Source organism: Populus alba, chromosome 14 (genome assembly GCF_005239225.2).
Source record: "Populus alba chromosome 14, ASM523922v2, whole genome shotgun sequence".
Classification (NCBI taxonomy): domain Eukaryota; kingdom Viridiplantae; phylum Streptophyta; class Magnoliopsida; order Malpighiales; family Salicaceae; genus Populus; species Populus alba.
Window position 1 is genome coordinate 7,147,642 of NC_133297.1, and position 20,916 is coordinate 7,168,557.

Here is a 20,916-nt window from a genome sequence, read left to right on the forward strand (position 1 = left end):
TTAAAAATAAAAGAAGTTGATGGTGTGAAAAGATTAATAAGAAAAGAAAATATTTTTTAAACTGTCAACGCTAATCAAGAAACTAATCAATTAATTTTTTAAACTAAAAGTACTATTTTATATTCTTAGAAAACTAAAAGAATTAATTTATAATTTACTCCTCTCAATACAGAGCATTGACCCCACTTCTGTAGACATCTGTCGGATTCCTGGATATGTGGCAGTTCTCACCAATTCATCCCGTGAAAGTTCATAAATAATGTCTGAGTTGACATTAGTTTGACTCCATTGGGAATTACCTTGTTACAGGAGACACTTACGACATGAGAAAGTTGGTACATTGATAAGATCACTATGATTAAGAAGTCATAAGTGTTTTGATAAGTCAGCATATTTTAAAAAAAATTATTTTATAAAATAACATATATGCAAAAATATTTAGAAAACTAATATAATTAAAAGTGTTGTAATTAGCATATATATAATGCGTGAGTCATGTATATTAATTGCAACTCGTGTGTCATAAATGGTATATGCAACTCTTCTAATAAAAGCATCCTAGGGCAAACTATTCTGCTATTGACTGCTTGCCTAAACAAATAACAATTCACACAATTATAAATAATAAGTTTTTTAGCATTAAAACAATTCACTTAGAAAATTTAGTCCATGATTAACAAAACATGATGTTTTATTAGAAATTAAACTAACTATACTTCTATTTGTAATTCTTATAATATGTAATATAATATGTAATAACTTGTAACTATATCTAATAATTTTATTGGCTCATATTAGTGCCTAAAGCACTCGGTATGAGTTTGTAATATATATATAGGTGCGAGGAGGATTAATAACATCTTAGCTTGTGCTTGAGATTCTTGTAGATGAGCTTGAGACGCTCATTAATGGATGAATTCGACGGATCTCGGATATCAGGTATGGTACAATGTGGCCACATCAAGGACTAGTACCTCTTATTTTTTTTAGAAAAATCATTTGCATGTCAAATATATAATGAACTTTTTATGTACATAAAGTAAAACAAATTAAATACACATATCAAATTTCTGTTATTAGATAAAAAAAAAAACCACTATCAAGATTTTTTTATCCATTTTTTTTTACATACCCTGCATAGCTAGTTATTTAATTAAATCACTCACTAACTTTCTTCTTCTAAAATATCATCACTACTTTTTTTTTATTCTTTAGGTTTGAGATTTACTAAGGCGTTATTTTGAATTGTGTTCTCATGATTTTTTATTTTTATTTTGATAGTCAAAAATAATTTTTTAAAAATAATAAAAATATTATTTTAATATATTTTTTCAAAAAAATACTTTAAAAAACAATCACTACTACATTTCTCAAATATCTCATAATATTACTACTTAAATCCCATGTTTTTGTTTACACATGCATATATATATATATATATAACAAATCTCATTAATAGTTATTCTTCGGGATTAGCTCCATAATTTAATTATTTTTAAAGTAAAAAATACTTTAAAAAACAACCTTTATTACAATCATAAATATCACTTAACAATACAAGGGCATACACCATGATTAGATATTTCTATTCTTGCCACGATTCCAACTCCAGCCGTGGAGAAGGACATAATTTCGCCTCTTTTTTTTTCTTTCACTTGTAGATGGGGCGACCTTAATTTAAAATTAAATCCGATTGTCAAACTATACAATCAATAAACTAGACACTTGCATATCAGTAGAAAACTAACCAAAAGATTCCTGTGACTTTGGCAGGATATCAACATCCCAACACCCGTGCTACTTTTTTTTTTTTTTTTTTTTCTCTCGGAAAAAATTCCTTTTCCTTCGGGGCTTCTGTCTATCCCTATAATAAACTATCAACATTTTTTTCATTATTATTGCTGTAATAATTTTTATTTTTATTATGTTGCTAGTAATTAATATGAATACAATTAAATTAAGAAAAAGAAATGAAAAATCTTTATGTTTTAAGACAATCATTATAATATTGAGGGAATATTAGATTTGTACGATTTTTCAGGACTACATATCGATGTCCCTCACATCACCTCACTAAAAACCAGCTCCCGTTGATAACGACAGAAAAACAAACAAATCCAACACCCTTCCTGACCTTTCACTCTCCCTATCCGCCTCGCTATCACTCAACTTACAAGCGTCTTGCAGTCGCACTACTTTGCCCTGCGTGTATTTTTTTCTCTTTCAACATCGATTAGCTTATCTGCATGTCGCTATACAGAGGAGGCAAAGAGTTGATTTTTTTTATGAAACTCTAAATGGGTTCTTTAGAGACGGGAGGAATCTCCTTCAAAAGAGACAAAAACACTCTCATTCGTTCTTATTCAGCTGGTAGAACTGAAAGACACCCCTTTTTGTATAGACCCAGATCAAATTTTTCTCGTTTCTTGCGTTTCAAGAAGTTAGATTACATTCAATGGATTTGTACTGTTGCTGTTTTTCTCTTCTTTGTAGTTCTCTTTCAGATGTTTTTGCCTGGTTCTGTGGTTGAGAAACCTGAACTAGGTTCTTCTCCATGGAGAGGAATGGAATTGGTTGATAAGGATTTGTGGTATCTGAAGGAGATTGGAGGGTTAGATTTTGGTGAAGATATCAAGTTTCAACCTTCGAAGATATTACAAAATTTTCGAAAAGGAAATAGAGAGATGAATATGTCATTTAGTAACAGGACATTAAGTCGTTTTCCTTATAGGAAACCCCAGCTTGCATTGGTTAGTTCTCACTACTCTTTACTAATCCACTGTTCTCCTTTTGTTAAATTTTTTTGGTGGGGTTGACTTGTGGTCTAAATAGTGTTTTTTAATATAGGTATTCGCGGATCTGTTGGTTGATCCACACCAGCTGTTAATGGTGACTGTTGCTACTGCATTGCAAGAGATTGGCTACACAATTCATGTATGTATTTAGGTACTTGAATTGTTATGCCTAGTGTGTGAATAAAAAGTGAATTGCTCGACCAAAATTTGTGCATCTTTCTTTTTATTTGCAATTTTACCCCAATTCCCAAGTACCCTTAAGCTGTAAAGCAAATTTCAAAGATATGCCATTCTTCTTACTTCTTTGCATCAAATTTTTTGGAATTTGTTTGGCAGGTTTATTCACTAGGAGATGGTCCTGCGCAAAGCATTTGGAAGAGCATGAGATCTCCAGTTAACATCATCCAAATCAGCCACAAAATGGAGATTGCTGTTGATTGGCTAAAGTATGCATGGCATTCTACTGCCTTTCAGAAACACGATGAACTTTTAAACATGCTGTCTTTTGTTTTTGAAATTAATCAAGCATGTTTTGTGTCATTGGATTTGGATGCTTTTGGTTGCATCTAATTTTGATGTATTCTTTTTGCAGCTATGATGGCATACTTGTGAATTCTCTAGAAACGAAAAGTGTCTTCTCTTGGTAAGATGAATTGCCATTTTTTTCAAATGAAAGATATACCTCAAAAAATAATGCTTTCTTCAATCCTTTTCTTCTTTTCAATCAATTCTACTATTTTGGGCAATCCTATGTGATTAGTCTTTCATTAGCAGTCAATTAAAAATGAGCCTATTTAGTATTGTAATGATTAGAGAAATGTCTTTACCCTAGAATCATAATCGCCCTATGCCTGAGACTTGATGGCCCGTGCAAATTAAAATGCTCAGTGTGTTGTCTGATATTTAGTGTACTTGGGGCTTAACTTTGTCACTTTGTTCTAGTTGAAATATATATACGAGGATAGGAGCTGTGTGTACTTTTGTTAATTTGTGCGGGAAGTTATTTGTGTGACTCAATTAACATGAATGATTTCACTTTAACAGTTTTATGCAGGAACCTTTCAAGTCTGTGCCTCTTATATGGACCATCAATGAAAGAACACTCGCTACTCATTCAAGACAGTACACTTCAAGTTGGCAAATTGAGCTTCTGCATGATTGGAGAAAAGCTTTCAACCGGGCTACAGTAGTTGTCTTCCCAAATCATGTCCTTCCGGTAATTGGCTACGATATAACTTCACCTTATGGACACTGTCTGAAATTTCCATGGGATTAATCTGGACTTGCAGGTAAAATGATAAAATGAAACTCCCCAATAAATCTCATCTATATTAAAAAAAAAAAACCAATAATCCAATATATAGCAATAAGCAACTTAATGTTTTATAACATGACTGTGTTCTGATGTTGTCATACTCGTGCTATAAACATTGGAGCTGAAGTTAACATTTATCTCCATTTCTGCATTTCAAACAGATGATGTACTCAGCATTTGACACTGGAAACTATTATGTTATTCCTGGTTCTCCTGCTGATATATGGGAAACAGAAACTACAATGGCGTTGTATAATGATGAAATACATGTGAAGATGGGCTATGAACCCGATGACATTGTCATTGCAATTGTGGGAAGTCAATTTTTGTACAGGGGTTTGTGGCTGGAGCATGCACTTGTTTTGAAGGCTCTATTGCCACTTTTTGCAGAATTTTCATTAGATAATAATTCAAAATCTCATCTCAAAATCATTATTTTAAGTGGGGATCTTACTGGCAACTACAGTGTGGCTGTTGAGGTATGATTTAGATGCTTGCCTGCAGAGTTCTTACATCTGAAAATAGATGCCAATTTCTGTGATCTCTTTGTTTCCTCAGGCTATTGCTGCTAACTTGAGTTATCCAAGAGGTACTGTAAAGCACTTTGCTGTTGATGATGATGTGGGCAGTCCCCTCGGTGCAGCTGATCTTGTGATATATGGATCCTTCCTTGAGGAGCAGTCTTTTCCTGAAATTTTGGTGAAAGCCATGTCCATCGGAAAACCCATCATAACCCCAGATCTCTCCATGATCAGGAAATATGTAAGACTTACTGATTTCTCATCTTCAGTCTTCATGCACCAGCAGATTGAATTCGCAATGTACATTGATTTAATGGATGATTTGAAAGGTGATCTCATATTCCTGAATCGTATCAACTCAACTACTCTCTTCATTACATAGGGTGGATCACTAGTCTTTTAGGTTTTTCATTTTTTTCAGCTCTATTAAGGCACAATTATCTTGATGAATAAATACATCAGGTCTTATTCATAGCCTAAATCCGAGTTCTTATGAGTCTTATTCTGACCTTGTATTTCTATGAATTAGATTGCCTCTCTTCACCAGAGCAATAACTTATTCACTTGCCTGATTTGTTTTACTTTATATAATCTTACAAGTCACTCATCTCAATACCCCCATGTAGAATCCAATCATTTCTTTGTCGTCACATCAGGAACATTCTTTAATAATTCTTGTTGCTACCTCATCAAAACTAATATTCTTTTTTTGAGAATAACCCTCTTCCAGTCAATTTACAATGAGACATAAGTTCTGTCCAGTTCAATATGGTTACTGCTCTTCTTTGAAGTTAGTGGTGCTGGAAACTGGCAGTTCATAATTTTTGGCATTAACAATTTATTGTCAGGAATTTTGCGAAATACAAAATACACAATGATTGATAAAATGTTATTGGTATCAGATTTTTATTTTTCATTATTGTGAATCATTTTCTTGTTACACACCTATGTTTATTAAGCAAACTACTGACTGTATTAGCAATAACTATTAGGTTGATGACAGGGTGAATGGCTATCTTTTTCCTAAGGAAAACCTCAAGGTTCTAACACAGATTGTATTGCAAGCGATCTCCAAAGGGACATTATCACCTCTGGCTCGTAATATCGCGTCAATGGGAAAAAATACTGCTAAAAACCTCATGGTTCTAGAAACTGTTGAAGGCTATGCGACACTACTTGAAAATGTTGTTGAGCTTCCATCAGAAGTCACTCCTCCTAAGGCTGTTTCAGAAATTCCTCCAAAACTGAAAAAAGAGTGGTGCTGGAATCTATTTAAAGCATTTATGAATTCTACGCATGAAGACAGAACTTTGAAAAGTTCCAGATATTTAAAAACAGTTGAGGAGCAGTGGAACTTTATGCAAAAAGAGAGCTCTGGTTCCATAGCTGCTACTAATGATTCATTCTCATATGACATTTGGGAGGAAGAGAGAAATATTATGATGCTCAATACTAGAAAGAGAAGAGAGGAAGAAGAGGTAAGTGTTTGTGCAGTGATAATTTATTAAGAGTTAATTTTGGATGGAACAGGTCTTCTTGTCTTCCATTCTTGAAGTGCATCCTTTGTAAAATTTGACCCTTGGGATATTTGGCAGCTAAAAGATAGAACTGATCAACCTCATGGAACATGGGAGGATGTGTATAAAAGTGCCAAAAGGGCTGATCGTTCCAGGAATGATTTACATGAAAGGGATGAAGGAGAACTTTTGAGGACAGGGCAACCATTATGCATTTATGAACCGTATTTTGGGGAAGGAACCTGGTCTTTTCTTCACCAAAGTTCGCTTTATCGTGGAATAGGATTGGTGAGTTTGCATCTCTGTATTTCATCCTGATAACCCATGTCATTTTCTCTGTTTTTCTTTAAGTTAACTTTTGTGTTCGATCTGATGATTGTTCCCAACATGATAGACACCACCTTCCTTTAATATGTAGCATATGGGAACAAAATCTTTTATGCCAAGTTTAAAGATTCTACTTTCCAAAGGTGTTTATTGCTTGAACTTTCAATCTTAACCTCTTTGCCATTTAGCAAGTTGAGGAAAAGGTAAATGGGCAGTAACTCACTTTGAATAACATCTTTATTTATGTATCTGTAAGCTTATTTGCACATTGCCTAGCATCATGGTGTGTTTTACCTCATCTTCTTATAGTTAATGAATTTGAAGACTGGTACATATAACTGAACCATATGGTGTGTTTTACCGGCAACATGATTTGATTTTGGTTGGCACTTGCTGGGAATATTATACTCTTCTTGCATCGAAGGAATTTGAAGCCCTTAGTTACATACTCCTTTGCAATTGTAACTAAACCATGTTCCAGTTTCTATTCTATGGGTCTTGCTTTATACTTCTGCTTTTAGCTAGAGAACTTGTAAATTTTGATGGAACTTGTATAAAAGAGGTTTTTATCTTTCCTGCCTGTTTTTTATACACTGACAATGGTTGCAGTCCACAAAAGGTCGAAGGCCCAGGACAGATGACATTGATGCCCCCTCCCGTCTATCACTTCTTAGCAAGCCATACTACCGAGATGCCCTAGGTGAATATGGAGCTTTTTTTGCAATCGCAAATCGGATTGACCGTATTCATAAGAATTCTTGGATAGGGTTTCAATCTTGGAGAGCAACGGCAAGGAAGGTATATGATGATTCCCTACTTTCTGTCTACCCTATGTTCTTTTCATTAATGTTGTTTGCTCTGCCTTACATGCTGTTTTCAAGACTTGGTATTGGTCTTTAATTCTGCATTTTTGGTCATTCAGACTGATCTTGGCAGAACATTAATAGATTTGGTTCTACTGTAAAATTTGGCTAACACAAGGTTACTTGCAACCATGAAGCTTTTGAGCTCATGTGGTGGCTGAACAGATTAATCGATGCATACCATGCAACTATAGCTACAGTTGTGATTTGCCTTTACTTTGAAATGAGCTAGATTGATGGAAGGTTTTCTGAGATTCTAGTCCCTAATTTCCTCTTGCATTACCTAACTTTGAGTAGTTACCATTTAAGTTCTGTCATCTATGGAAGTAATGAGTTTGTTGTTATAACCTTTAGAAATTTATTCTTAAATAAAAGAACAATACTCTTATTTCCTTGGGATCTTGATTTATGGAATGCTAGCAAGTGAAAGTTAAACGAATGTGATCTCATAATTTATTTCATGCCTATAATGGACTATATCTTACTGTGGGGTATAAATAGGCATCTTTGTCTAGGATTGCTGAAAAGGCACTGGTAGATGCTATAGAATCACGAAAGCATGGGGACTCACTTTACTTTTGGGTTCGCATGGACATGGATCCAAGAAACGACTTACAGAGCGACTTTTGGTCATTCTGTGATGCTATAAACGCTGGAAATTGCAAGTAAGAGCCATGCTTGTTTATCTCAAGATTTATTATGGAAATCTTGAAAATTTCACTCCTTTCTCCGTTTAATTTTTTTAGCTGATTCCACCTTTTAATTGTTGGCGGTTGAAGGTTAGCTTTTTCTGAGGCTCTTAAGAGGATGTATGGCATCAAGCATGATTTGGAATTTTTGCCACCCATGCCTGAAGATGGGGATACATGGTCTGTCATGCTGAGTTTTGCTTTGCCAACAAGGTCCTTCCTAGAGTTTGTAATGTTTTCAAGGTGTGATAAGTTGTTCCTGCTGACTTGGTAATTCAAAAACTTCAAGCATAAGTTGGTTCAGATGCTGATTTGAACTGTTGAATGCAGAATGTTTGTGGATGCACTGGATGCACAGATGTATGATGAGCACCATCAAAGTGGACGATGTTATCTGAGTCTAGCTAAGGTAACTTTTGAGTTTTCTGTTATTGCCTGCATGAAACGTGTCCCTTATTGGAATTTTGTTTGGATACTATTATAAGTAGTGTTGTCAAGAGGCGCTGAGGCACGGGCCTGGGCGCTCCAGGTGAGGCAAGACCCCCCCCCCCCCCCCAGAACCTTTTATTTTTCCAGGCAAGGCAATTTAACTAGCTCGCTTGGAGTGCAAGCACTCAGCACTGAAGCAAGCGCTTGGTCAAAATATATGTTCTTTTTTCTTTTTTTTAATTGATGTGTTTTGACTGATTTGCTCATATAATTTAAGGGTTTATCTGTAAAAGTAAAAAGTATTATTTAAAAAGAAAAAATGATCATCAAAATAGAGTTGGAGGCACATTTGGCAGCCATGCTTTTCCAAAGAATCAGGTACATCTTTTTGTTTGTTTCTTCTTCATTTATTTTTTTTCTTCTTAACTTTTGTGGCCTCTCTCAATTTTATTTCTTCTTTACCTGTCTCTTTCTCTCTCTCTAAATATCCATGGTTTTATGCTGCTGCTATTTTTACCTTTTTTTTTTTAATAAAAGAACATTTCTCAAATCTCAAGTTCATCACTCATCAAACTTCAATTGATTTTTTTTTCTAGCTGTGTTTATTGTTTTTGAAATGTGAGTTTCAAACTTCACAAGTTGATTTTTTTTTTCTTGTCGTGTTTATTTTTTTTTAATCATCCTAGTTTATTCCAACTTTAGCATTTTAAGTTTATCTATTTTAATCTACTTGCTCTTTTAATTGTCTTATTTTGTTTTTAAAGATGAATAGTATAACTTTTTATGACTAAATTAAAATATTCTGAGTTTCACTTTGATTTTCTAATCTTAATTTTTCATATATATATATATAGTATTTTATTTGAATTTATAGCATAGTGCCTTGTTTTATTTAGGCATGCACCTGGCGCTTCGGGCATATGACAGCCTTGACGCCTTAGGGCGCCTCTCGCTTTTGACAACACTATTATGGTTGAAATCAAGGTGACTGAAGCTCAGTTTACCCTTCAAGCTCATTACGAATAAAATGTCAAAGTTACTTCAACAACCATCCAATTGACCTTGCCATCAAGTTGGGTCACTTGGTGTGTGAAATAATTGACTGGCAAATTATTTTTGTGTGGGATTATTGTTTGCAAGATATGCTGCTGGAACAGTCAAATATTCATCTCAGGTTCCCTCAAAATGGACAGATAGCTCTGAGATCATTTTACAACCGTACAATTATTATTTTTTAAATGTATTGCAGGATAAGCATTGCTACTCAGGGGTTCTTGAGCTGCTTATAAATGTCTGGGCATACCACAGTGCAAGGCAGATGGTGTACGTGAACCCCGAGACTGGCTCGATGCAAGAGCAGCATGCAGTCAAGAGTCGCAGAGGCAATATGTGGGTCAAATGGTTCTCATACAGCATCCTTAAGAGCATGGACGAGGACTTGGCTGAAGAGGCAGATTCTGATCAGCCCAAGAGAAGATGGTTATGGCCATCAACAGGCGAGGTTGTATGGCAAGGATTATTTGAGAAAGAGAGAAATCTGCGTAATCATCAGAAAGAGAGGAGGAGACAGCAAAGCAAGGACAAACAACAAAGAATGAGGAAGAAACGCCGTCAACCAGTGCTGGGGAAATATGTGAAGCCCCCACCAGAGGACATAGAAAATCCAAACTCTACAGTGTCCATGTCGGAATCTTTGTAGCATTAGAGGTAGGGTCTGGTTTGATCATTCTTTTATTGTTGATTTTTCCTCTTCAGTTCATTTATTTGGCAGATAGGATGCATGCTTTTGTATCTTTTATACGAAGGGGTTTGTATGTAAGTAGCTGCATCCTACGTCGTTAGTGTTGTTGATGAGTTTGTATACTAATTTTCCCTTTTCTTTTCATTCTCTTCACACCCCATTGTAGAAGTTGTTGCGTTCATGACAGAAAAACGAGGGAGAAATTGTAATTTCCAGATTCCTCTGTAGAATTTCCGACATTTACCATGGCTTTGATTGCCAGTTATACATAGAACTGTTCCGATCCATACTGGAGACGAGAGAAGCCTGTTGGTTTCTTTTTTTCTTGCAAGACAAACAGTGTAATTTAAATTCTCACACGACAGTCTAGAAAGATCACACACATTCACCCTCTTCTAAGCAGGACAACAGCTGCAACAGCAGGCATTATCCTCGAGCGTGGAGGTGTTAACTAACAAAAAATCTTGACCAAACCACCAGAAACCCCAATATTTATTCCTGTTGGAAAACTCGAGTTTGTTCTTTATCACCCGCACCTCTATTAACAGTTAATAGCATCTTCACGATAAATTTTTGAGTGCCTGTTCTTTTAATTTTTTTATTTAATTGAAGTGTCATTTTTCAATAATTTATTAATTGAGTGGTTTTTTCTAATTCATTAGCTGATAGTTCATGTTTTCACCCGTTGATATCATTATATAGGATAAAATATTTTTTAAAAAAATTTAGCTAATAGTTCATGTTTTCACCAGTTGTTATTATATAGGATAAAAGGTTGAAAAAAAAAATTGGTGGTGGATTCTCGTAATAAACCTTGTTGTGTGGCTTGTACTTAAAATTGTCAATTTTTTTAAAAAACAATTAATTTCTTAACTTACCAAAATAAAAGTGGAGATATGTCTGGTTTTAGCGAAAATGGAGGAAATTAAATGAATCTAAAATCTATTTTTCTCTTTTTAAGGTGAACTAGTTTTTTTATTTTAATAAATTTAATATATGTTGTTTTGTTGTTCAAAATCTTTATTTATGTTCTCAAACATGACTATTTTTAATAGAAGCATGATATATTTTAAAAAGTAATGATTATTTCTATAACTGTTGATATTTTTAAGTCAACCTTTTTTTTTTATTATTTTTTAATTTCATTGTTAGATTTTTTTTTAATAATTATTAAGGTTATCTTTAAATGCACCAAGTCAAAAATTATATCATAAAAACTCTTACACGATTTAATTTAAACCTGAGTTAGGAAAGTATTTAGATCGAGGTATTTTCCATGTTCATAGCATTATTTTTTTATTCTCAAACTATTTTTTAATTGGTTTTTCATTTGTTTTTTATTAACCAGCTGTCTTTAAAGTGACCAAGTCAGTTGGTCATATTAAAATAACTTTTATTTAATTTAATTTTAAACTCAAGATAGATAAAATATTATCAATTTTATCCTTTTTTTTTACCAATTATTTAGTTTGCTTTTAGACCACCTAAGTCAACTAAAACACATCTGATCAATTCTCACACAGTTTAATTTTTGAACTTTACCGAAGTTAACATGAAATTAAAATGAAAAGTTTCAAAATTGACCCGCAAAAGTTTAATAACAATACAAAATAATTTTCCATGAGCCGAATATTTTTTATTACAATTAAAAAAAAATTAAAAAATTCACAAACTGATATTAACCTTTAAATTATCCGGGTGTGATTTTCTGCAAATAAACAAAAACTACCCCCATCTACATATTCAGCTTGGTCTGAGAACTTTGTTCAGTGTTCTTCGTATTGTTGCATTAACTATTAAATATAATTATAAATCAGAGTCCTTATCTTCTGCATCAACAATGCTGGCTGTAACGCCACCGAGGTCCAATTCATGGGGAATAAATGCATTGGCTAGAGAATACAGAACAATTCGACCACCCATCAAATTCAGGAAAACGGCAAAGCTTCGGTGGCCAAGTTTGAGCGGGGTTGAAGCATAATTCAGACTGCAAGCGTGATAATGAATAATGAAACAAGGAGTAAAGCTAAAAACAGTTGCATATTGTGAAGATTTCCTCTGATTATAGAAACAACAAAATTTCAACCATCATTTCGAGGTAGGAAACAATTACACTAAAAAAAAGTCACCATATGGTAAAGGACCTCAACCATATTTCCATATGGTAGGATAAATAACATTCAAGAGCATCAAGCAAAATCCTCTGTTCTCCCAATCTTGAAAGTTATCAATATCGTGGAGCTGCATCAGAAAGACGCAGAAGTCAGTCTAATCAAATCGAAGCATTATCAAATAAATGTTTCTACTAAACACGAGTCGCAGGGGCCTACCTCCGCCTACTGTTGCTTCAGGCAACCGCTCAATTGAGTATTTGTGTTGAGTGATGTACATGATTGGCACACCAGGGATCTGCCAGCAAACAAGCAACTTCAGATCAGAACAGATTTCATTTCAAATGCACAGCAAAAGATTATGCACTTGAAGATACCTTGCGGATTCTTCGCTTTAAATCTCGATCACATGTAGCAACAATATAGCATTTATGCTGTTCCCACACAAATGATCTAGTTAGTTACATTCAAAAAACGCATTGGGTAATGTCAATGTGCACAAAGGAATCAACATGAAAGGCCATGTCATGGATAATACTTCAGCATATAAAAAACAGAGTAAAATACTTTGAAATACAGTCACAGAACGGATTATATTCCTTGCCTATGGCCATTATTGTCAAGCTTATTTTTCCAAGTAATAGATCAATGTTTTTCATAGAACAGCAAAAACAGATTGACATGAATATTTAAGAGAATAATTTTCTCCAACTTCTGTGATTGTGAGGCTTTATTATTTTCTCCTCTTATTGTCAGAAAGATGGCATGATTTATAAATCTGGATTGATCCTCTCAGGTTCCTCGCAACATGAGATCCCATGTTTGCTAAATATGAGCCATAGAATTTAAAAGAAACAGTTAGATTTATTCTTATAACTCAATGGGCGGTTAGTGTGTTTTATAATAGCGGGAAAGGGTTGACATTCATCAAGTGATAAAATCCAAACCATGCATTTGAAATCAACAGTCCAAGCTTAACAAACATGATAGATTATCTTCCTTCCAAACCCATATCAGTCCTTATTCTTAATCAATACTTCAAATAAACTATCTAATGGCAGCTAACTCCGTCCGACAAGTTGGATAAAATCTCCGAAGTGGATAACATTTTGAGAAAACAACAATCAGCAAGGATAGCAGAACAAAGATATTATAGTCAAAATGTACCTTGGTAACCCTTTCAACAATACAGTCATCAGCATAAGTCCCCTTATGAATACAGGGTAGTCTCTCAAAACGTGGATCCTTAGCAATCCTGTTAAGACACGAACATCCATCATCAGAATTCCTGTAACCAAATGAAATTTTGAACAGCACTGGACCAGTTTTTGGTCACCAAATTGCAAAGGAAACACATTGCGGATGTCAACTGCAAGTAACAAAATTTACAAGCAGACTGAAACCACCACCACAGACACAATCAACCACCTTAAGTCTTGATACAAAAAATATCAGGAAAAGAAATTGAAAAACTCAGAAACATGAAACCATACCTTAAAGCCACGCGGTATTTCTGACCTAACTTCTCAAGTTCCGCCATCACACAGTCTGTGATGCAAGGTTTGCCTTAAAATCGAAAAAAGTGGAAGATATCAATAAACATAATAGTAAAAGGAAATTCCAAACTTCATCTCATCCCCCAACCAGTCTTACTAAGACATTTAAGATATTACTCAAATCAAAAGCAAACAATATAGAGCTAGTAAAAAGAAGAAAGAAGAGGCTAGAGAACTCACATTTCGCATACAAGCAGTCCAGCATTGCCTTCTCTAAATCCAACTACAAAACACCAGCAGGAAATTATATGAGCCAAAATTTCAATCCCATATCGCTATTTTAATCAAAATCAGATGGAATTAAGAATTACCAATTGCATTAAGCACTCACTTTATTCTGAATAGAGAAATTAATGAAGTTAGTATCCACCAAGACCCTATATGGCGGCCCCAAAGCTGTGTTGTACGAGAAGAAGAGAGCAGAAGAAACCTGTGGCCTATTTATATAAAAAATAAAAAGGAAAAAGAAAGATAGAAAGACTTCAGTTCCAAATTCTTTTTATACTTGCTTCGAGAAAATTTATAATCACAGCAGCAGTGATAGACATGAAAGCTTACACATTTCTTGGAAGCTTTTCGAGGGACAAATCTTTTTTCTTCGGATTCAAAACCTCTTCTTTATGTCTAAATAATTAAAAAAATTAAAAAAGAAAGTTACAGAGAGCTAAAATCAGCAGGTCAGATCATGGGAACTAAAGAAAGAAGTGCTCACTGTTTAATTGCTTTAGAGGTAATCATCTTCTTCATTTTTGCAAATTTAGGGCCTTTTTTTGCTCTCCCCATCGCTTCGTTTGAAGATTAAAAACCTAAGACAGTACAAACCCTAATAAACAGGAAAAGATAAGGGGTTGTGTTTGCAAATAGGAACTGACAAAATATTTTATGCTGCTCCTCTCGCTAAAGATGGTCTGCCCCGCAAAGTATACTCAGTCTGGTTTATAATATACACAGATAAAGAGAGCGAGGGCCTGAGATTCACCGTTGTTTTACTTGGGTCGGTGACGGTGAGGAAAAGAGTTTCTTTAAAGGAGTCGCCCACCGCAGGGATTTTGTTTAACCTAAACGAGGAATATGGAGCCCGAAGAGTCCAGCCCAGCTTCGCTGTATTGGATTGCTCTAATAAGGTTATCTATTGAATCTGGCCCAGCTAAGAACCTTTCTTTTGTCTTTTCTTTTCTTTTTTTTTTCTTTTTCTTTAGAATGAAAACATTTCATTTTCTTTTTTTCTTTTTGGAATATTCCTTTCTTTTTTCTTTTCTTTTCATTGGTGCCTTCTATCTCATTTTTTAATTTTGTATCACAGACATGATTGATCAATCTACTTTCATTTTTTGGAGCTCTTCTTTCATATGCTCTTTTAAAAAATAAATTGAAAATCTAACTTTAGCTTTTAAAAATATATATGAAAAAAACCCATAAAAAATCCACAAAGACATGAAAACCTAAAGAGAGAGAAAAAAAATATTAACTTTTAAAATCTAAAAAAAAAAATTATGCTCATAAATCTTTTAAATATAAATATGTTTATAGGTAATAAACTAAGTTTTGCGAGCCTAAACTTTCTCAATTTTTTTAATATTTACTGTTTTTTTTATATTTTTAAGGGTTAATAGCTCAATTTATCTTTATATAATAGAATAATTCTCTAGCTTATCTTTAAATTCTTAAATAAACTAATTTATCATTAAATATACACTAAGTTTATGATTTATCATTCTTAAAATTTTTTTACTAAATTCCCTTTAAATGAAAGTTCTTTGAACTTAAATTTTGCACAAATCCAGACCATTTTTATCGCCTCACCTCTACTTTAAGATTGTATTTCATGATTGCGAGCCCGAAGAGTCCAGCCCAGCTTCGCTGTATTAGATTGCTCTAATAAGGTTATCTATTGAATCTGGCCCAGCTAAGAACCTTTCTTTTGTCTTTTCTTTTCTTTTTCTTTAGAATGAAAACATTTCTTTTTTTTTTGGAATATACCTTTCTTTTTTCTTTTCTTTTCATTGGTGCCTTCTATCTTATTTCTTAGTTTTGTATCACAGACATGATTGATCAATCTACTTTCATTTTTTGGAGCTCTTCTTTCATATGCTCTTTTAAAAAGTAAATTGAAAATCTAACTTTAGCTTTTAAAAAAATATATGAAAAAAAAACCCATAAGAAATCCACAAAACATGAAAACCTAGAGAGAGAGAAAAATTAATCCTTATGTGAGATTTCACTTTATTTGGTTATGTAATTTTTATTACTCATAAGGTAATTTTAGACATTAATTTTTGAGAAAATTAGTCAGAAAAGACCTATATAATTAAAAAATAGTAAACAATTTTCTTTGTTTTTTGTTTTTAAGAAAAAGAATCTGAGTTTGAACTCTAGAAAGAGCACTGTAGATGTCTTTTGGTATTGAAATAGCAAAAGCAATTGAGGAATTACTAACCCATTAATAAATCTACAAGAATTAGCGCATAAGAGGCAAGGATTTGATAAAGTCTCCAGTTCAAAACTCGAAGTCTTATGCGTGCGTGCGTGTGTGAATAAAAACTGCCTATCGTTTTGCAATAAAAGTAGAAGGAGCAACGTTTTATTTCACGATATTAATCACCCCTAAGGAGGCAACTTATTAGGATTACAAGGACGCTGCTCTTTGATTTTGGCTTAATGATGATGATATCATACTTGGAACTCCTTTCAAGAAGCTCAAACACTATCCCTGATCCTGGAACTGTATCCACTTTGATCATCATTATACTTGTTCCAGAGCATGACACCGCCATACTTGGGGGAACCTTGGACAAAAGGCAGCACTTGCGATTTGAGCACATCAGTTGTCACAAAACCATTGTTAGCAGCCGCCCTAGAAGCCGGAAGCCCCACAAAAAACTTCCTGGCCGGAATAGAAGATGTCCATTTGTTCCATGAGTCCTTAAAGCTCTGAGGATTGTTAGTGTTATACTCACACTGAGGGTTGTTGTAAAATTGGATCCATACATAATCGAAAAGTCCCGTCTGAAGTGCCTTATCAAGCCTATTGTCGGGAAAAGGACACTGCGGTGCAGCTGTCAAGTACACTTTCCTGCCTCCTCGGCTGAGCTCGGACAATCTAGAAGCCAGAACTGCATAGTGACTTTCCCCTCCCTCAATGTCAAAATCTATGCCGTCCAAAATGGCATCGCCTAGCGGCCTTGAATTTGAGTTTCCACTAAGGAAGTTGTTCCATAAATATTCTGCTACACGCCTAGCTTCATCAGGTGAAGTTAAGGTGTAGCCATCAGATCCACCACCAATGGACAGCATAACTTTAATGCCCTTGTTTTGGCAGTTACGGATGCCTGTGCTTACTCTTTGGCAGCCATTTGAAGAGGCGTCACAGTGACCGGCTAAGTCGACCTTAGGTTTTTTGCCATTGCCAAAATCTGAGAGAAAGGCTATGTTCACGATGCCATATTTCCCTGAGGCACATGTATCTGTGAGCGTGCCTTCCCTCGCATCTTGGCCCCAGTAAACCACTATGCTTCCAGCTTTTGCTTTGAAAGCCAAAGCAAGAAGTGTTGCAAGGAAGAGAATTGCACATTTTGCAGAAAATCTGGGACTCATTTTTTAACAAATCGACCTTTTCACCGAGTTTGATGCAAATAAAGTATTAAAGAGCAACCTATTTATAGAAGTGACTGATGAGAACCGATGGTAACAATAGTTGCTGTTGTTATTTCTACGTTGCTACCATTCACTGTCGCATGTGCTGAAGAATGACGTGGGGAAATAAGCAAAGTTCTGGACAGCTAATTCATATACAGTCATCGATCAGAACACGCTTTAATTCATTGACCCCAAGTCAAGCATATGTACGTCTGGAGGCGTGTTCTTAGGTATTGAATGCTAGAATTTCTTGCTGCCGTGTGTTGAGGGGAGTTTTTTACACCTTGAATCTCCTGCGTGAACACAGGAATTATTGGATAAGACTTTTTATTTTAAAACTTTAAATTATTTGATAAGACTTGGTTTAAAAATTAATTATGATTGGTTCAAGTAATTTGATGTTTATTTTTTTTTAATTAAAGTCTCAATTTAAAGTTCTGTGAATGAAATATACTATTATTAAAAAAGCTTTATCTTTTAATGGGATGACCCAGTTTGACTGGATTAATTGAGATTCAATTAACTTCTAAATACTGGATTTAAATAATAATAAAAAAGATAAATGGGTTAAAATAGTTAATTTGACGTTATGTTAATTTGGGCCGGTGTAAAAAAAATAAAATAGTCGCCCGCTGTTGAGTTTTTATTTAGCCTAAATGATGTATATAAGCCCAGGCTCCTTATATTATATTGGGCTTAAGAGGTTAAATACTGAATCTGTCCAAGGTGGGAGTGATAAAACTCTACAGGAGGCTTCGAAGAAATCTTTTTTTGGTCTGGGCTAATATGCTTTGTTGGGTTATCTTAAGAGTTTGTTTTTCTTTGGGCTTTTTGATGAGCTTCTATTGTAATTGGGCTTTGTATTCACTAGCCCTTGTGCACATTTGAGGGGGGGGAAGTCACCCTAAACTATATAATCTATAGCATATAAAGCGATTTGAAGCTTCATATTTTTCAAAAGCTTATTAGAAAGTCGTATGAACGCACGGTTTTAACAACAATGACAAGTAGGAATTAGATTTGCGTATGATGAATAAAAAAACAGGGCAATTCTCAACTCTAGAAATAGTAGTAGTCGGCTAGGAGTTGCGGACGAAATATATAAATAATAAAGCTTACTTTTCATAACAAAGAGTAATGAGCAACGTTTTATTTCATACTAAAAAGAAAAAAAAAGAGAGTATCAAGGACTCCCCTAAAGAGGAAACTCAGGCATTGCTCTTTGATTTTAGGTGTCATAACGTGCAAGGACCGGCTCTTCGAAATCAAACACTGTCCTTTATTTGGGAGCTATATCCATTTCGATCATCGTGGTACTTGTTCCAAAGCATGACACCTCCATACTTGGAAGAACCCTTGACAAAAGGCAACACTTGCGATTTGAGTATATTGGCTCCCACATAACCACTGCCCGCAGCCTGCTGAGAAGCTGGAAGCCCGACGAAGAACTTCTGGGCTGGAACAGATGACGTCCATTGGTTCCATGAATCCTTAAATTTCTTAGGGTTATTGGTGTTATACTCGCATGGTCGATTGTTGTAAAATTGGATGTACACATAGTCAAAAAGTCCTGTGGCAAGTGCATCATCGAGCCAGTCATCAGGGAAAGGACACTGTGGCGCCGCCGTCAAGTACACCTTCCTGCCTCCTCTGCTGAGCTCGGACAATCTAGTGGCGAGAGCTACATAGTGAAGTTCTCCACCCTCTATGTCAAAATCTATGCCATCCAAAATGGCATCGCCTAGTGGCCTTGAATTTGAGCGTCCACCAAGGAAGTTGTTCCATAAGTATTCTGCTACACCCCTAGCTTCAGCATCGGAGGTTAAGGTGTAGCCGCTAGTTCCGCCACCAATGGAAAGCATGACTTTGACGCCCTGGTTTTGGCAATTACGGATGTCGTTGCTCACTTTTTGGCAACCATTTGAGGACGGATCACAGTGACCAGCCAAGTTGATTTGAGGTTTTTGGCCATTGCCAAAAATCGAGAGGAAGGCTATGTTTACAACACCATATTTTCGCGACGCACATGTACTTGTGAGTGTGCCTTCCCTCCCGTCTTGCCCCCAATAAATCACTATGCTTCCAGCTTTTGTTTTGAAAGCCAGATTTAGCAGTATGCCAAGGAAGATCAGAAATGCAGATTTTGCAGAAAATTCAGTTCCCATTTTTGAACTATTTAATTGAAGGTTCTTACTGAGCTTTGATGCAAAAGGGTTCTGAAGGAGTAGCCTTTTATAGAGTTGAGAATTGATGGAATCAATTATTGCTGTTGCAATTTGTCAATGGTTGCAGTCTTATCATCCGATACTTATTTTAACGTTTAAATTTTTTTTAAAAAAAAATTAATTTTTATTTATTTTAAATTAATTATTTTTAATATTTTCATATTATTTTAATATATTAATGTCAAAAATAATTTTAAAAAAAAAAAAATATATTTTTAAATAAAAAATATTTTAAAAAAACAATTATCATCACAAACATTAAAACTAGTTTTAGTTGACTTGAAGTCAAGCCTGTCTTTCTCTTAAAAAAAAAAAAATGATAAATCAAAGATGAATTAGTAAGCACCACAGTGGAAATGAGAACCACTTGGAGAGAGAAAAGTCCGCGAAGAACACAGGGGAAATACCACCACTGCAGGAACGGGGAAACTTGGACGCCAAACATGATTCCCCAGCAGCGTAGACTGAGTGGCAGAAGGTAGCAGGACTGTTAGAGGGCTCAAGCAGGTAAGCAGCAAAATGGGAAATTGCTTTGACATTTGATTGTGTTTGGTATTAAAATATATTTTATTTAAAAATATATTAAAGTGATATTTTTTTAAATATTTTTATATGAATACATCAAAATAATTTATAAATACAAAACAAAATATAAAATTTTTAATAGAAAGAAGCATGCAATAGTGCTGGACCTGAAGTCACGCCTGCCATGTTTTTCCTAGGAATTCAATGAGTGGTTTCTGATTTCTTTTCAAGTTACGAGGAAAGTGAGAATTACTTGTTAAAAAATTTATTTAACGTTTCCTACATCGATATGTTTCATTTTCGTGGGAAAACTAAGACCGCTTGGGAACATAAAATTTTTGAAGTTTCCATTCCTAGACCGTACCATTTATCAAGCACGATAATGCTCCAAAGTTTTACATTTTCAGCTCACTTTCTCCCAAATTTCCTACACCTAACACCACCTTGGTGTTGTTACAATCGCACAAAAAAAAAATGAAGGAATCGAGAGCCAATAGACCCCAAGATAAATGGGAAAAATTAAAAATCCGCATTGAGCTTGAGCTTGAAGAATGGTGGATGACTTATCCAATGAAAGTGGATGAAGTTCAAGCACTAAAGAGCATTAAATAATTCCAAATTTCAATTTCACACTGAAATTGGAAAATATTGGACAGAACAAGTGAA

At 34.7% G+C, this 20,916-nt stretch overlaps 4 protein-coding genes across 5 annotated transcripts; 1 reads left to right on the forward strand and 3 right to left on the reverse strand.

Annotated features, from left to right (window-relative positions):
* Nucleotides 1-2,081: 2,081 nt before the first annotated feature.
* On the forward strand, nucleotides 2,082-10,412 carry LOC118041571 (uncharacterized). 2 transcript variants are annotated; one of them, XM_035048991.2, is made up of 14 exons: nucleotides 2,083-2,750; nucleotides 2,848-2,934; nucleotides 3,132-3,241; nucleotides 3,388-3,438; nucleotides 3,840-4,011; nucleotides 4,272-4,589; nucleotides 4,669-4,872; nucleotides 5,624-6,109; nucleotides 6,227-6,436; nucleotides 7,085-7,273; nucleotides 7,840-8,003; nucleotides 8,118-8,270; nucleotides 8,358-8,436; nucleotides 9,706-10,412. In XM_035048991.2, exons 1-14 carry the CDS (start codon nucleotides 2,298-2,300, stop codon nucleotides 10,153-10,155), a joined length of 3,126 nt encoding a protein of 1,041 aa, XP_034904882.1. In that variant the 5' UTR covers nucleotides 2,083-2,297; the 3' UTR covers nucleotides 10,156-10,412. The 2 variants fall into 2 exon arrangements, with proteins under 2 accessions (XP_073260781.1, XP_034904882.1); XM_073404680.1 differs by lacking the exon at nucleotides 2,848-2,934 and having other exon boundaries at nucleotides 2,082-2,750.
* A 1,806-nt stretch (nucleotides 10,413-12,218) lies between these two features.
* On the reverse strand, nucleotides 12,219-14,921 carry LOC118041569 (uncharacterized). Its single transcript, XM_035048990.2, has 9 exons — nucleotides 14,577-14,921; nucleotides 14,423-14,488; nucleotides 14,196-14,301; nucleotides 14,045-14,087; nucleotides 13,802-13,874; nucleotides 13,476-13,563; nucleotides 12,686-12,742; nucleotides 12,528-12,606; nucleotides 12,219-12,438 (listed from the first exon to the last, which is right to left on the reverse strand). The coding sequence occupies exons 1-9, from the start codon at nucleotides 14,645-14,647 to the stop codon at nucleotides 12,425-12,427; spliced, it is 597 nt and encodes a 198-aa protein (XP_034904881.1). The 5' UTR covers nucleotides 14,648-14,921; the 3' UTR covers nucleotides 12,219-12,424.
* A 1,494-nt stretch (nucleotides 14,922-16,415) lies between these two features.
* LOC118041568 (basic endochitinase) lies at nucleotides 16,416-17,505 on the reverse strand. The gene has a single exon (XM_035048989.2). The coding sequence runs from the start codon at nucleotides 17,456-17,458 to the stop codon at nucleotides 16,562-16,564; it is 897 nt and encodes a 298-aa protein (XP_034904880.1). The 5' UTR covers nucleotides 17,459-17,505; the 3' UTR covers nucleotides 16,416-16,561.
* Nucleotides 17,506-18,595: 1,090 nt separating this feature from the next.
* On the reverse strand, nucleotides 18,596-19,716 carry LOC118041567 (basic endochitinase). Its single transcript, XM_035048988.2, has one exon. It carries the CDS (start codon nucleotides 19,663-19,665, stop codon nucleotides 18,766-18,768), a length of 900 nt encoding a protein of 299 aa, XP_034904879.1. The 5' UTR covers nucleotides 19,666-19,716; the 3' UTR covers nucleotides 18,596-18,765.
* Between the last annotated feature and the right edge of the window lie 1,200 nt (nucleotides 19,717-20,916).

What these genes read in the sequence shown, in the direction of transcription:
- LOC118041571 (XM_035048991.2), top strand. Translation starts at nt 2,298, where the DNA reads ATGGGTTCTTTAGAGACGGGAGGAATCTCCTTCAAAAGAGACAAAAAC. An exon ending in ACGAAAAGTGTCTTCTCTTG is followed by an intron (nt 3,439 to 3,839) that starts GTAAGATGAATT and finishes TCACTTTAACAG; the next exon opens with TTTTATGCAGGAACCTTTCA. An exon ending in ACTACAGTGTGGCTGTTGAG is followed by an intron (nt 4,590 to 4,668) that starts GTATGATTTAGA and finishes TTGTTTCCTCAG; the next exon opens with GCTATTGCTGCTAACTTGAG.
- LOC118041567 (XM_035048988.2), bottom strand. Translation starts at nt 19,665, where the DNA reads ATGGGAACTGAATTTTCTGCAAAATCTGCATTTCTGATCTTCCTTGGC.
- LOC118041569 (XM_035048990.2), bottom strand. Translation starts at nt 14,647, where the DNA reads ATGGGGAGAGCAAAAAAAGGCCCTAAATTTGCAAAAATGAAGAAGATG. An exon ending in GAAAAGCTTCCAAGAAATGT is followed by an intron (nt 14,302 to 14,422) that starts GTAAGCTTTCAT and finishes TTATATAAATAG; the next exon opens with GCCACAGGTTTCTTCTGCTC. An exon ending in TTGTTGAAAGGGTTACCAAG is followed by an intron (nt 12,743 to 13,475) that starts GTACATTTTGAC and finishes GTGTGGGAACAG; the next exon opens with CATAAATGCTATATTGTTGC.
- LOC118041568 (XM_035048989.2), bottom strand. Translation starts at nt 17,458, where the DNA reads ATGAGTCCCAGATTTTCTGCAAAATGTGCAATTCTCTTCCTTGCAACA.